The sequence below is a fragment of the Carlito syrichta genome, unplaced genomic scaffold, assembly GCF_000164805.1.
Source record: "Carlito syrichta isolate Samal-C Ts95f unplaced genomic scaffold, Tarsius_syrichta-2.0.1 Scaffold311975, whole genome shotgun sequence".
Taxonomy (NCBI): domain Eukaryota; kingdom Metazoa; phylum Chordata; class Mammalia; order Primates; family Tarsiidae; genus Carlito; species Carlito syrichta.
In genome coordinates, this window is record NW_007256071.1 from 784,126 (window position 1) to 800,218 (window position 16,093).

The window sequence follows — 16,093 nt, forward strand, 5'->3', positions numbered from 1 at the left end:
CAAATCTTTAAGAGAGTCTGTTTGGAATGCAAAGTACTTTATCCACATTTTTTCAAAACAAACAAACAAAGAATCTGCACAACATACTTATGAGAAACAAACAAGATAAAATATAGAATCTTAATTTTTACCCAAAACACAGGAAAGCCCATGAACCCCAGTGTTAGAAGTCCAACTCTAGACCTCCTTCCCGTCCATGCTTCATCTAAAAAGGTAACAGTTTTAAAAAGCTTAAAAAATCCCAAAGTTATAATTTCAAAAAGGAAGAACATCCACATCTTGTCTTCTTCTGCAGGTTAGAGGTAGTAGAGACGATTTGACAGTGACAGGTTTGGCTCTCTGTGTATACTCTGACCGACAAGGAAAGCCAGCTTGTGGGCATACTGGCAAGGAGCCGGCACGCGAATGACACCCTTTAGTGGAAGGAAAAAGGTTCTATTACTCCAGATTAAGCTTCTTTAAATCGTAAATCTCAGTATTAACTATACAAGCCTTTTAAGCCATAGCAATTTCACTTTGAAAAGTGAACAAACATCAGCAGAGACAAGTACTCACTGGCCAGTTGTAGTAGATGTGGCAAAGCTTGTACGTCAACCGCTGGATGTGGTCTGGCTTGAGGCCGCTGCTGTCGTAGATGACATTATAATGTGTGGGAGAAACACTACCACTCCTCACAGCCTGGCTCACGATAAAAAAGTCATACCTGGAATAACAAAAAATGTGGGGCTAAGGATTATCTTTCTAAAAGCTAAAATTAAGGTGATTCGAGTAGCTGGTACAGAAAAAGCGCATGTACTGCTGTGACCTTATATCCTGAGAGGTAAGTGCTTCCTTGAAGACCAGACACATGTCGTTCATGATCCATGTGGGACTGTGTATACGTGAGCGATCCTTATTATGAGACCCTTATTTAGAGTTTAAATATTGGCTGCAAGGCCCTCAGAACAGAACCACACATCTGACACGGCTGCCGATGGCTATGGCAGACACGGCTACCTCCACGTCCGAGAGACATGTCTGGACCATCACAGACACCAGCCAAGCAGGAGCTGGGTGGATGTGAGCGAATCTAGGACCAGGGACTGGTATTCTCCAAATTTGTTTTTACCACAGAACCTTTTCCCCTCTTGCTGTGCCCATTGCTATTTAACAAAAATATAGTTCACTAATTTTAATCCCTAAGGATTTAAAGCAAATCTGTCAGAGCAAGGGAACATGGAGGAACATAAAGAGAAGCAGCCCAGGACCAAGCGGAAGAACAGGACCAAGCCACCTCTCCCCTAATCCCGACACCAAGACCCTGGGATGCTCCAGGATCCGATAAAAAAAATGGCACAGCATTTGCACATAATCTACGTACACTTTCCTGTACGCTTTAAGTCATTTTAGATTCCAGTATCTAATACAATGAAAATGCTCTGTAAATAGTTATCTTAGCGTATTGCTTAAGGGATAAAGACAAGAGACAGGGCCGTATGTGTTCAGTACAGATGCAATTTTTTCCCAATATTTTCGACTGGAGGTTGGGCAAATCAGTGGTTGTGGAACCCACAGACATGAGGGCTGCCTGTAGGACAAAATGAAGGAATATAAAACGCTTGGGCTTTCTCATGTCCTTGGGTCCAATAAAACATCAATTTGACCTGACGAAGACATCAGGAAATTAACTCTGCAATTTATTATGTCCACTGAATCTAGCCAAGTTAGAAAATCAGAATTAAAATCTAACAGACTCTACAGTTATTTTTTAGAAGAATGAGGGGCTCACACATGTTAAATGGTCTATCCAAAAAAGAACAGCAAAGTCACAAGACAGCTAGAATCAAAACCTTAGTTCCCACTTGAAGCATACAGCATTCCAAGTGCTGGCAGTTAAAAATGACTTTGGTATTCATTAAGAGTGGACTTCTAAGCCAGGCTCGGTGGCTCAGCCTGTAATCCTGTGCCTTTGGGAGGCTGAGGTGAGTGGATTGCCTGAGCCCGCGGGTTCGAGACCCGCCTGGGCAGCAAGACCTCATCTCTACAATAAATCAAAAAATCAGCTAGGTGTGGTAGCGCATGCCTGTAATTCCGACTACTCGGAAGGCTGAGGCGGAAGGATCGCTGGAGCCCAGCAGGTCGAGGCTGCGGTGGCTGGAAGTGGCCACTGCACTCCAGTCTGGGCGACAGAGTAAGACTCCAACTCAAAAAAAAAAAAAAAAAAAAGAGTGGACTTCTCCAAGTGTTTGAACAGCTGTTAAGTTTTTAATAATATCTAGTAAAAAGTAATGACCTTTTTGTACTTCATAATTTAAAAACTTGGATTTTATTCAATTTGTTCAAGGCAGTTACTGGTTTCAGGTCAACAGTGCATCCGAGTGGCAGTGATATCAGAGTGTGGCAAGGGATCACTCTGAATGACTGAGGGGAGTCCTGCCTCTGCTGTGTTAATATCGTAGCCTTGTCTGTCTTCCTTGCCCATTTTCCCCAATAGGAGATTGTATACTTCAAAATAAAAAGTTCTATCCACTGTCAGATAACAGAGCTGACTAGATAGAACTAAGATCTATATTCTATTATCATTTGTTCACATGAAGTTAGTATGGTCATGCCTCATTTACCCAAGGTTCATATGTGAACAGTAGTCCAGATAGAAACTTTGTACATCGGCTGACATATCATCTGATTCAAGCTGCCTTATCTACAAAGGCTTAAACTCTGTCATCCAAGAACAGAAGTCCCCCTGACTGCTCACTCTTGTGAGGAGGCATCAGTTTAGACAGGCCAAGGGCCACATCATGCCCGTGCCCACTGCACCACACACCTCCCAACACCGAAGGGCTTTGAGGAACTCACCAAAGATGATCGAGTTTCATGACTTTGCCAGGGAGCCCTCATGTGCTACTGAGACCATGGCCTGTGCCTGTCAGTGCCACCTAAGTCCCAGCTGGCTGACTTTTTGCTCTCTCATGGTGGAGTGGAGCTCTGGTTACACACAAAAGCTCTGTGTGGCCAGAAGTCACTTTTCTATCTGTAGCTGCATCTCAGAGCAAACTTTTTGACCTTCGGATAACTGAGCACATTGCAGATTTAAACATTTTTACTGAAAAAAATAATCACCTGTAGGAGCGGCAATATATGTAAGGAAAATAAAAGCAATCTGCAGCACCACTGCTTAACCTCTTATGTGTAGTTACCACCACAGAAAAAAAATCTTCTTCTCCTAAGGGAGAGGTGCTCCTAGAAACCTCAGCTCCCAGTTCTAGATGTTGAGAAGTCAGGAGCGTTAGTAATAATGGCAGATCTAATTCTTTAAAGCATTTAGTGTTCATAAGAAATATAAGAACTAAAAAGTAAGATGTATCAGAGTGATAAAGCAAAGGGGCCATGCTCTACACAAGGAAGAAGACAGTAATGGCCTCATGCAGTCACAGGGACTCACCATTCGGGTCTTGTAACCTCCACATCGATGACTGTTCCAGGAAGTGGATTCTGAAGTCTTCCTCCAGACTGAGCAAAAAATCTGGCATTCACTCGTTTCTTCACCACAATTACTGTCAGTCTTGGGCTTACGAATGACAATGAATGTAACAACAGTTAGTCCATCATATTTTTGGAACAACACCATCTGACATTCATCTACTCCATTAAAAAGGGACACAGCTCTTTTGGGGCACACCATCTGCCCATACTGTGGAGGAAGGATGAGAATCTTCCTCTTGACTGGAGTAAAGACCAGGGACAAATGGTGGAAAAGCAAATAGTACATACCGTACTATTTGCAAAGCAAATAAAATGTGCATACACATTTTAAGAGATGTTCACCATCATAAGTGTCTGCATGCTGATGGAAACCACTCTGAGCACCTCTTGTAACTGCAGAAGCCAAATGTGACATATTCATATACTGTTACTGGTATGCATTGAGTATGAAAATTTTATTACTGTTTTTTTTTCCTTTCTTAAAAAGGTATACATTTTTTGGCACCCTCTGTATATGCCCTGTGCCACCCGTCTCGTAGATGGTTTATCCATAGTCCAAACTTATCACATCCCTGTCATACCAAAATGTTAAATCCAGCATGTTTTCAAACTTCACAAGTTAAAGCACTCTTCAGGTGGGCCTTTTCTACTGTGTGGACGATACAATATTAACTCTAAAACCCTTGCAAGCTAAGCTGGTTTAAGCATTCCCTGTGTAGGTCAGTGCTTTTTACTGGTTTGCTGTCCATGGGGGTACACACACACACACACACACACACACACACACACACACACACACACACACACTGATGCACCTTCTCAGGAGGAAGAGTTTGATTTTTGTGACTGACATTCCTGCAGAACCTGGAATGGCCCCCCTACGCCTCAGCCGGCCGCCAGTTGGATGCCAGAAGACCTCGCAGTCACTCTCCACCTGATCCTCCAGGGCTCTATTTCCCTGTGCACCTTCAGTTCTCCACCCAGAAGACCCACTGCCCTCCTCTGTGCCCTCTGCCCGCTGCCCCTCCCGAGAACAGCCCTGGCCTCAGCAGCATATGGTCTGTTTAAGGACCTTCCTCCCAACAAGGGTTCATTTCAAATCCATTTGACACCGGCACACCTGAGCACACACAATCCATCTGGGAAATGCGTAAATGGAAGCAGGTGAAGAGCCGAGCAGTGTGCCAGGCAGGGGGCGCCAGACAAGTGTCATGACTGATCCACGACAGTGCCACTTCCCTACGAGTGTGGATGCACGTGGTTCCAGACACAACAGGTGGAAGGCTCTCCCCAGAGCAGGGCCTAAGTTAAGTAGGGAAGTCAGATCACAGTGCAATGTCTGGACAAACGGTCAAAAGGCCCCAAGCTGGGAACTTCTGTTGAATGACAAGCCTAACTGAGCGTCATCACAGCAGCAGTGACAATATCTAGAGGGGACGGGAAAGTGACTTTACTGCAGTCAAAAGAGGACAGAGTTTAAGAACTCTGTCTATCACATTGCCCTACTCCCGCTCTGAATTCAATGAAGGTGCAGTAAAGGTGTTGAAAACCTCAGAGCCCTTCATTTCAAATGCCTTTTGCCACTTAGAGAGACTAAGTTTAGAGTATGGTCCACGATTATGGTGCTCGTTGGAAAGTGATTATGATTCAGGACTTAACTAGAGCATCTAAAATAAGACTCTGTCTCAGGAACAGACAGATGTAAGGAGGGTCATTTTAATCCTCCAATATCACAAGAAACAACTGAGCAAAGGAGGTAACAGAAAGACAAGTCATAAAAAATATGCTGAAGTGACTTTCTGGTTCATTCTTATATCCAGTCAGCTAGCCCATGATGCATCTCTATAGAAGGTGAATTTCAACATTTCAGTTTAAAAGCAAATATTGTGGTTCTAAGAGTAGGTACAAATGCTTAAGTCCAAACTTTGTATTTCTTAAAAGTGAGCACTAATTCTTAAATATTTCACTTTTATATACAACTTCAAGCTCTTTCTGGAAGAACGATCTACCACGTATTTATTGAGTGCCTGCTGGATACTGTGTGAAGTGCAATACACATGTTTTCATTTATTCCTCATCACCTTGGTTCATTGTTTCTCCTATTCCACAAATGGTCAAGTTGAGAGGACTGAGCTCTGACTTCACGACAGTTGCTCTTGGCGCTAATCTTTACCACCGCCAAATACCAGCACAGTCCACAGTGTGAAGCCGCTTCAGGCAACGTTCTAGGAATTAAATGCAAAGGACTTGAAGAACTTGAGAGGCAGACTCCAGCAAGGCCAAGGGCATGTCCTCCTGGCAAACTAACACAGCAGCTAGAGGGAACAAAATGAACTCGCACTGCTCAACCACCACTCTTCACCTCTTAAAATTTTCTACGCTCTGGGTATGAGAAAAAAAAATCAGTGAAGTTCCGAAGATGCTGAGTGCTCACGTAGGAACCGTCAGGAGGGAAGACTGAAGCAGCAGCAGCCCTGTCCGTGCTGCCACATCTCACCTTCCCCACAGACAGGAAGTCGAAGGCAGGGAAAAATACAGGGCAAGGCCCACAGGACCTTAAAGCTGGAAGAGCAAATACCATCATGCCAGTGAGAAAATATAAGCATTGAGAGTTTTCTGGGGACAGGAAAGAATGTCAACTTTCATTTCCAAAATATTTTTAAAGTGCTTTTTAGCCTTTCTGCAGTCAAAAGAGGACATTTTAAGAGTGATGCCAAATTATTTCAAAAAGATAAAAAAACACTACTGACTTGCTCTGAGAACGTCATGACATAATATCTCATTTGAAGAAATGTCTGGGATAAAAACTTTTGGTGGATTTTTTCAAATCTGGCCAAAGATGACCTGGACGTATCCTACAAGCGGTTAGCTTGAAATCAGAAACAAGCTCTTGATGTTGACTTATCCTTTCCCCTTTCACCACATAAAATCAAACCAAGCTCCAGATGTGGTCAACGGCTTTCAAAATCCTTCCTTTCTATAATGATGCAAAACAAAAGGCTTGGTAGAAATAAAATCAGTGTTTACTGTGCAAAAGTGAGCATGTACAAACAGGCTTCCAAGATCTTCCAAATAGCTTAACAATCAAATCTACAAGTCTTCAATGGATTATGCACTTAAGCCCGAATCCAACAGTCTCTGACCTCAAACTGCTCACAGATCTGACCAAGAGAAGCAGGAAAAGTTATATGATGCAATGGATTAAGCAGCACTCTTGAAATGGCATGCATTTCACTGACCACTGGTGCTGATGGAAATGTCAGAGGAAGGCAGAAACCAATATAGGTTTCAGATGTAGAAGGCACTCTCCTTGGCCATCCATACCACCCAGGAGAAAGCAGGCCCATTTCCCCAGTACAAGACTTGACGCCCATCAATCCCTTAGTGGCCAAGTGCCAGTCATGCCCCGAGAAAGCGAAGCGAATATTCAGGAAGGTAAGACTATCTTGGAATGTTTATCCCCATCACCAACTCTGTGGCTGCTGGTGGACAGACGGACCAATCATCAGATGCCTGCGCCCAAGGCTTTGTGAGGAGGAGAAGACGATGGGCATGGGCCCTCCCCCAGCCTGCCCCCTCACTAAGTCCCCACCAGAGATGTCCCCTGGACCCTCCCATGGCCTCAAAAGCCCTGCGGTCCCTGCCAGGCTAGGCTCTCACTTACCTTTTCATCCCTGACGCTCATTTCAAAGAAAAAAAGGTGCATATTTATAAACAGACAATGCCCTGCAATGCACAAGCTCACCTGTAGCCTCTCCCCATGGACTTCAGGCAGTCCAGGAGCTGCGGCACCTCATAGCTCACCAGCGTCTTGAGCTGCCCGTCCCCCACGCCGTCCCGGTACACGATGATCCGGCTCGGCATGTACTCGTTGCAGCTGTTCCAAGCCCGCAGGGCAGCTGGAAGCAAGCCAGGAGGGGCTACATGAATTCACGCAGCCACACGTGTGTGTGTGTGGCCCAAATCCTGGGCACGCTTTTCAGCAATTTCTTAAAGACCTCAGTGCAGAGACCAAGATGGAAACGCCATGGGAGACCGACCTTGCAGGCAGACCTTGAGCCCGTCCACCAGCTCCTGTCCTCTGTCTTGAAATATGCAGCGGGAGAACCAGCTGTTCAGAGAAAATGCCACTGGGTGAGACACAGCTGTCTACAGTCCTCTCCTCTCTGAAGTGTTCTGTATTTATTTCACTTTTGGCAATCTGTCATCTTTGCAACTCCCTTTAAAGACACCCGCTAACATCTTCAAATACTTTAGGAAATCTTAAGTAAACAGAAGATACGGTAAATCCCTTATCAACATCCCAAACTAAACTTTCTTTTACTTATAAGATAATACTTTGATTCCACCTGCTGGGAGAAAATGAAATGTAAACCCTAATACTCAGTGGTGTGTCCAGGTGTACACCAAAGCGTGCAAAGTGGAAGCCATTTGTTGTAGACGTCATCCTGCTACAGACAGAAGGCCCTTGAAACGTGCCCATCACTAATGCTCGCAACTAACAGACCCTCCATGCTCACTGCCTCCTGTCCTGACAATTCCCGTAGCTCCAGGAAAGGCACTGGCAGTAACTGTACTATGCTCAAGGACAAGTGATTGCGTCTACCGAAGAGTGAAAACCTGAAACTGCATTTCAGGGGCCAAGAAAAATGATAAAACACAGAGAGGTGTTAAGAAATAGTCACAATTCTAACACAAACTATAAAAATCCCTGAGGTGCAGTCTGACAACCACAGAAGGAAGGCCAGTCTGAAGAGATAGGGAAGGATTATTTTCCATTCCTAAGTGTTTTGCTGAAAATAATGGAGAACCCGGAGATCAGAGGTAAAGTGTTAACCCCGCTCCTAGGCCTCCCGACCCCCAGGCGCCAGCCCCTGCTTCGTGCCCTCCCTTGCCTTTGTCTCACCATCACCCACAGCTGCCCAGTCCCACTCACCGGGTCATCCCTTCATTGATGCTGGCAACAAATCCGGCAATTGACCTCCGTCCAGCTGTGGTGTCATGGTAACAGTCAATGCCAACTATCATTGCGAGTTTCAGCTTTAATACAGATATGGTGATTTTAGATACAGCAGAGCACTCACAACATTTAAAAAGAAAATTCATTTTCCTAGGCACTGATTTTAAAATGGAATCTACCAATTGAATCAAACTCACTGGCATGTCCACCCTCCACAGCTCTCCTCCCATCTTGCAGTTCATCTGCAGGGCGATCTTGGTGGCAATGGCCATGACAGTGTGCTGTTTGCTTAAGGTCCGAGCCACCACACACTGGCTGGGGGTGGGGCAATCCGTGCATAAGTATTTCTTAATGGCATCGTATTTGTCCTTCCGATTACTTGACAACAGACAAACAACCTAAAAACAAACAAAATGCCCTCATTACAAAGAATCGGGACACTGTGATTACATTTGAGGGAGAGGACAGGAAGTCAGGCTCACTTGAGGGGTACACATGTCAAATCCATCACCATCATTTTACTACTCATTTCTGACAGACAGCTAGGGGCATGGCAGTAGGACACACTGTGCATTCTAGTCAACTAAATGGCAGATGCTCAGAAAAGTATCATGTTGGGTAAATCATACAACTCAAACATGAATACTGCACGTACCTGAGAATTTAGGGGGGTCTGCTCCAGTGACCCGCTTGGAAGAATTTAGAGACAGGAAGTAGGGTGGTGTGACTTAGCGATAACTCACAGGTGGACAAGTGAAACCTTTTTCACAGTTTGACTTTACCCATGACTTACCCAGGCTTGTGATGTCTAAACTTTAAAGTTCTGGCCTGAAAATTTGATCAAACTATGCACTTTCCTACAAAGTCCATGGACACTTTTGGGGGAGAATTGGAGTGCTTAGACCCAATTCTGGGGATGCAAGCTTAAGTATTTGGAGTAGAACTCCGTGCTTGGCTTACGGAGCTGTTTTCTAACGCATCTCCCTAGATCCTGACCTTTCTTGTCTATGGCCTCCAACAAGATCACTCTCCCACCTAGAGTGTGTTCTTAATTCCTGCAACGTAACAGTTACCGGCCTAGGGTGGCATCTAAGTATGGATGAAAGGGCTACAAAAACAAACAGCTAGATGAAGCCAGTGTGCTCCTTAGGCTGTAAGTCACAAAGGCATGTTACCATTAAATCTGTCTTGGCCAACTCATAACGACATGGCCTCCCAGGAGCTAATGGCGACATCTTGAGGGGTAGAGAAGCACCTCCTAGCACGTGCATTCCTCCCGCAACTGGGCGTCCTTTTCAGAGTGCTCGGCATGGCCTCGAAATGTACGCGGCTGATGCATAAGTCCAGAGCGTTTGTCTTTGACATGGCAACACTGTGGTGCGGGGAGTTTGTCATTCGGAGTGAAAAGGTTGTCTTTGTGAAAGCACCTTATGTTTTGCAGATTTGAAGAAACTTAGTGTTCTTTGTGGGCTGAAGAAGGTGGAGAATCAAGTGGAAAAAAACGAACGCCTCCAACAGCCCCTCCTGTTTGAGTGTAACAGAGAAGCACAGGCAGGGGAGGCAGCTCAAAATGCTGGTGCCACGGACCGGGAGAGTGCCATCGGGCTCAGCTGGCAAGGAAATGGCTCCATCAGTTCAGAGGGCCACTCTGACCTGAGGGATTCATCACATTCAGGAAGACCGTTGGGCTTTAATAAAGACTCTTTAAAACAGCAAAAAACGCTATGAACCTATGCATCAGCCCGACACTGATGTTAGCCCGACATTAAAATTTAACTTTTAAAAGCACCCAAAGACACAGATGCCCAATAGCAGACCCCAGTGAGGGAGCTAGACGACCTGTTACCCGTCCACCTGCAGATCGAACCCTCTTCCCTCCTGCTTTATCTTCTCTCTCCCACAGTCCCAGGTGATGCTGTCCTTACCACTCACATGGTGACCGCATACTGTCATTCGGCCACTGACAGTGCACATGCTCCCTCAGCCAATCTGTGGCAATCTTATCCTACGGGTATAAAGAGCAGCAGAAACTTGTGGAACCACTATGTGGCAGCCACTGCGGCCCCAGGGTACAAACGGATAGACAGAAGGGCAAGTGACGATGCCCAGCCAGCTGCCCCTCTTCTGGAAGCCCAGCTCTACTGAGAACGGCGGGGAGCTGACATACTTGTCCTGGAGATTTCATTGGGCGGGTCCCAACAAACTAGACTGGACAAGTCGAGGGGCTTGAACAAGACACCCCTCCACCCCTCATTCCTCCCCAGGGCGAGCAGCAGCAAGAACCTTGAAGGGGAATGAAGACAGACCCTGGGTGGAAAGCGGGGGTGGCGGGGAAGGTGGGGAAGGGACAGCAGCAGAGCGTGGAGGAAGGCTTCCAGAGTCCTGCATCTGCTTCTGTAGAACAGATCACCAGGCGCTATTCTCCCTTTAGTTTCTCCCACAGGGGACCAGGAAGTCCTGGGGCCGCAACTCAAGGTTCCTGGGCACAGACTGACTGCCAAGGAGAGTCTGTCCTCAATGTGCCTAGGATCCGGGTGACTCCCAGGTCCCTCACACTGAGTCCATGACTCCTTTTGGCTACATGACGCTAGGTGTGAGGACTGAGGAAAGCTAAGGCACTGGACCTCATGCTTACAAAGCTCATTCTGGATGCAAATTCAAGACCAACAGGGAAACCGCAGCGTATCAGCCTTGCTAGGATTCCAGGGCTGGAAAGAGCGCTGAAAAAGAGAGCCACCTTGCTGGAAATTTTAAAAGCTGAAAACTTTGCTAGAAAACTCACAGACAGCTGGGCTCGGTGGCTCAGTCTGTAATCCTGCGCTTTGGGAGGCCGAGGTGAGTGGACTGCCTAAGCCCACAGGTTTGAGACCCGCCCGGGCAACTTGGCGAGACCTCATCTCTACAATAAAGCAAAAATTAGCCGGGCGTGGTAGCGCGCGCCTGTAGTTCCAGCTCCTTGGAAGGCTGAGGCGGAAGGATCACAGGAGTCCAGCAGGTCGAGGCTGCGGTGGCCGGGAGCAGCCACTGCACTCCACTCTGGGCAACAGAGTGAGACTCCAACTCAAAAAAAAAAAAAAAAAAAGAAATAGAAAAGAAAACTCACAGATAAGATTGAGAAAAGTGTGTCTGGGGTGTACTTAGGGGTCCATGCATGGGAGCGAGGGGACAGCAGGGACAAGGTCCAAGGCCTGCTGGCTGTGGGTAAGCCCAGTATGCAGTCACACACCAATGTTCAGGCCTGTAGTACAAAGGCACTGTTCTCAGTGCTGGGCATACGACATCAACAAAGCCGATGCCCCTGCACTTGAACACGGCACCCTAGAGGGACCAACGAAGTTTCCAACTGAGAATTCACACAAAGCTGGATAAACAGTGAAATCAAGAAGTACCTGACAACCTAAAAAACTAGTCTGAGAAGAGTAGGGTAATTTTCCTTTCAATAATAATTTTCAAAAAATACTGGGATGGAAAAAAATGAAGTGATTTCATCTGGCGAGTCCCAACAAACTAGATGGAATTTTAAGACTGGCCAGGTTTACTCAGTGATGAAGTGAACTCAGGCTGATGAGCATGAGGAGCTGGCAGGCACCACCAGCAGCAACTCACACCCAGTGGGCCATCAGTGAGGCACTAGGCGTGACAATGCCACAACCAGTCAGAGGCGCTGTGAGGGTGCACTCTGACAATGCCACTACCAGTCAGAGGCGCTGTGAGGGTGCACTCTTTTATCACCACCCAGTGTTCTCAGATCAGGAAACAAAACCAAAAGCACTTGCCAAAGACCATGCAAATGGCTGAGCCAGGACGGGAAGCCAGGGACCCGAATTCAGAGTTCACACTCCTAATGACTGCTATGAATGAAAATACAAACAGACAAAAACTTGCCCCAAATGGCCCAAATTTCAGATCACAGATAAAAACCATCCACCGAAAGCAGCTGCCACAGCCTACTCTCCTCTTGTCCTCGGCATCTCCCCCAGCGCACACTAGGCAAGGGACTCCCCAACAGAAACACCCCCCCACCCCATGCTGCCCTTCAGCTTCCCCAAGCCATCACATGCATAATGGGTGGGACATTCCAAGACAAGTGGCAAGGGAGCGTGGGAGGGTGGTTCCAGCCAGCTTCCAAGCTCTTGAGGCAACCTGATGCACTCTGAAGTTTGTAAACTTCTGAGTTTCCCCAAGAACCCTGTCCCTCCACAGATCTCGCACTAGACTGTCTAGAGCAGGGGTGGCCAGTCTTTGGCTTCCCTGGGCTGCATTGAGAAAAGAGGAAGTGTCTTGGGTCACACATAAATTATATAATAGAGTTAGTGTATATACGTGATAAGATTTCTTTTTGAGAACAAATAAAAACCAGTGGGAAATTTGACCTTGTTTTTATAAACCTGATCTATTAAGGTCTGGTTTGACGGAAGTGGACACGATTCTTGGCTCTCAAGGTGCTGGTCAGAAATGCTCTTTGCATGCTTCATCATCGAAAACAGTGCTCACAAATGCGTGTGCTGCCAAAAAGCAATGTCACGAATAAGGCATGCTTGTGAACTTCAAACACGGAGCTATGCATGGGGTCATGATGAAAATAAATGCTAAGAAACACATGATGCTAAAAGAGAATATGGGGGCCGCATGACTAGCTGTTCTGGGCCACATGTGGCCCAGTGAGCCGTGGGTTGGACATGCCTGGTCTAGATGTTTCTATTTGATTATGCAATTATACATGTATATGTGCTCAACAGGAGCTGGTTTTTCCTTTTGTGCCTTTTTGTATTTCCCAATTTTCTAGAATAGTCTTTGAAAAGACCGAAAATGGCTTTTTCTCCACCCCTACCCTGCCTTTTGCACAGCTGACAAGCTCCCAGGCACAACTCAAATTAGCATTAGTTTACCTGCTTTACAGATGCAAAATCTACTTTGTGGCTAGTTTAGGAACCTAATAACATTTGGAAAGTGCACTCAAAGTTCCAAGATTTACAAACGCCCCCTTTTGAAAGGCGCATTCATTGAAAACTGCCCAGGCATTGATTCACTCCTTACTATCTGGGTATCCGATGTAACCTTCTGCTGTAAGACTCTTAGATAGGCTTCGGTCCTATCATCCACTTCGATCCTAGAACAGAAATGCAGAATCCAACATTCAGAAAAAGTCGTGACCTGCGTCCCATGCATCAAAACTTCCTGTATGGTACAAGAAACATTCGCAGAACCTGGACCCAGACACCAAGAACAGCCATTCAGGCAAAGGGCTGTTTTTAACATAAACAATGGCAACAGTGTAAGCATACCTGTCGGAGAAACAGCCCTATTTCATCTTTTCTCCCACCCATTCTTAGTCATTGACATTTCTTTGTTTATCTGCATTATGGAGAGCCCTATGGCATCTTTAAACAAAGAGCATGTAGCCCCTGTTCTTAACAGTCCCATTACTTCTGGGTTCCCCCACCTGGCAAATGAATGCTAATGAATTTTCAGAGTACAAGTGACTTGCCAAGCTTACATTATTGCTTTTTTCATTTGTATGCCCATGGCTGGTGTGACTTTAAACAGATTCTGTATCAGTGCATTGGCTGCTTCGTAGTTTCTTCGGGTATAGATCAGCAGCCAGTTATCCAGCGGCCTCACACTAATCAGTGGCGCCCCTCTCGTCTCTTTGGACCAGTCTGCAAATTGTGGATTGTAATCAAACTAGAAGAAAGTTCAGAAACACTGTAAATTCCATTGCAAGTTCTCAGTGATCCAGGCAACAAGTCTTCAATGGCTCTCCTATGGCCTAATTTGAAACTTAGTGTACTACTTTTATATTTGAACTATTAGTGACAGACAAAATGCCTTCAGTGGGGGAAAAAGACACAGATGCGTACCCAGAGGATGACGCAAGCTACAGAGACACCCTTCACTCTGACAGCAGCTGCACAGTGTCACTTGGAGCAGCACTGCCCCAAGCACTCGGGCTGCACACGCCTTCATCTTTCCTAATATCTTACAAGGATTGTTAGTATCTTCTTCATGAAGATATAAAAAAATAAGACTCTGAAAGTTCTTGACTGAAGCATGAGATGCTGAAAGCGAGCTGCAAAGCACCTCACACGAGGCAGGAAGTGACCGCAGACTCGAAGCACTGCGGCGGGTCATCACAGAGCAGAACCCGGAATCTTCCACATGGGCCTCCCCCCACCCTGACCAGCCTTATATGGGGGATAGATTTGTATTCTAAAGGTGGCAATAAAAGCAACTGAAGTAAAAATATTAAACTACACTGCTACTCACAGAACATTTGTAACTTTTTAAAAAATGTGGCACTTATAGTGCTTTAATTATACTAGAAACATTTTTAAAATACCTACTTTTTCTTTCCTGAAGATGAAATATAAAAGGCATCCTAGTATTTAATATGTTATCTCTACAAACATGGTCCGGGCAGAAATGGAACCAATCAAATAGAGCGTTTTCCATGTGAAAGATCATGTTAGGGGCAGTCAAAACAGCAACCCAATCAGACAGTTAGAATCTTCTAGGCCTTAATGTGGGCAACTCGGGTCATTGAAGGAAACCGAAGCCACACTCCAGTCATGTCTTACAGAGCACCGGGAGGACCAAGCCACACACACCATGTCCTCCAGAACTTCACATTTTCCCTCCTGGAGTGGACCCATTTCTGTAACCCTGAGCTGCTCCCAGAGTCAGGGAGAGTACAAGAGAGGAAGAGAAAGGTGATGAAAGGACCGTTCTGGCCCCAGCTGGGTGGTTCCCAATGTTCTATTGTGTCCTGACCCAATGCTCACTTGACTGCCAACTTTACAAATGGCCTTACTGTTTTTCCACCTTGGTGAATCTTCTCTGCTTGCAAAATTCTTCCAGAGAAGGACAGTAAGTTGGAGTCGAAGCTCAGACCCCAGTCTCGAAGCTCCCTCTGGACATTATCATCTCTGCAAATGTAACATATTGACATACCACTCAACTTAGAGGAAGACAGTAGAAATTAACAGGCAAGTTCCACTAAAGATCCACTCCAGCCCACACAAGCTTCCCTGCTTTTCTCAGGACTGAGAACCCAGCGAGAGTGCCAGGAAACCCAGGTGTGTCATCAGTTTTCTCTTATCACATCTATGCTTCTCTTCATGGAGTTCTTTAACTTAAAATTCTGATGCCCAAACTATCTCCCCCTCAAAGTAAACCCTTTGATATAACAAAGGTAGAAAACAGATTTGTCCAAAAACTTTTCCGTCCTGTTCCCTTTTTCTAATAGAAGAAGGAAAAAGACCACTAGCGATAAAATCTAACTTGATTATTTTCCGAGGAATAAGCAAGGTAGCCTCACTCAGAAACAAGAACAAGCCCACCCCCAGTACTGCAAACACACAAGGGAAGAGCTACTTTCTCTCACGTCTCCCAGAATTCATCCCAGAAACCCACAGGAAATTAGGCTGAAGCCAGGCTGCAGTGAAATGGGTGGCTTACCTATGAATGTAATCAATGAGCTTCCCCACTTCACGCTGCCTCTGTTCTGGCGTTAACCTCGTATGGATGGCCAAGTCTTTCATCACATTGAAATCATTACGCATTTTATTAGTCAGACCTTGAAACGAAACATTTGAAGGCATAAAGTCAGAGAAGAAATCACCAAGTCTAAACAGTCCTTGGAGTACCAGCTGGGGACGCATGAAAGGAATC

At 45.7% G+C, this 16,093-nt stretch overlaps 1 protein-coding gene across 1 annotated transcript in view; it reads right to left on the reverse strand.

The window, feature by feature from the left end:
* Positions 1-296: 296 nt before the first annotated feature.
* Positions 297-16,093, reverse strand: part of PIWIL1 (piwi like RNA-mediated gene silencing 1) — a 28,894-nt gene continuing 13,097 nt past the window's right edge. Inside the window, exons 10-20 of the mRNA XM_008069381.2 lie at positions 15,881-15,998; positions 15,234-15,348; positions 13,920-14,107; positions 13,460-13,532; positions 8,620-8,820; positions 8,399-8,502; positions 7,503-7,573; positions 7,208-7,361; positions 3,422-3,547; positions 556-703; positions 297-413 (exon numbers count right to left, since the gene is read on the reverse strand). Coding sequence (XP_008067572.1) covers positions 297-413; positions 556-703; positions 3,422-3,547; positions 7,208-7,361; positions 7,503-7,573; positions 8,399-8,502; positions 8,620-8,820; positions 13,460-13,532; positions 13,920-14,107; positions 15,234-15,348; positions 15,881-15,998 — 1,415 coding nt within the window. The remainder of the gene's footprint in view (positions 414-555; positions 704-3,421; positions 3,548-7,207; positions 7,362-7,502; positions 7,574-8,398; positions 8,503-8,619; positions 8,821-13,459; positions 13,533-13,919; positions 14,108-15,233; positions 15,349-15,880; positions 15,999-16,093) is intronic.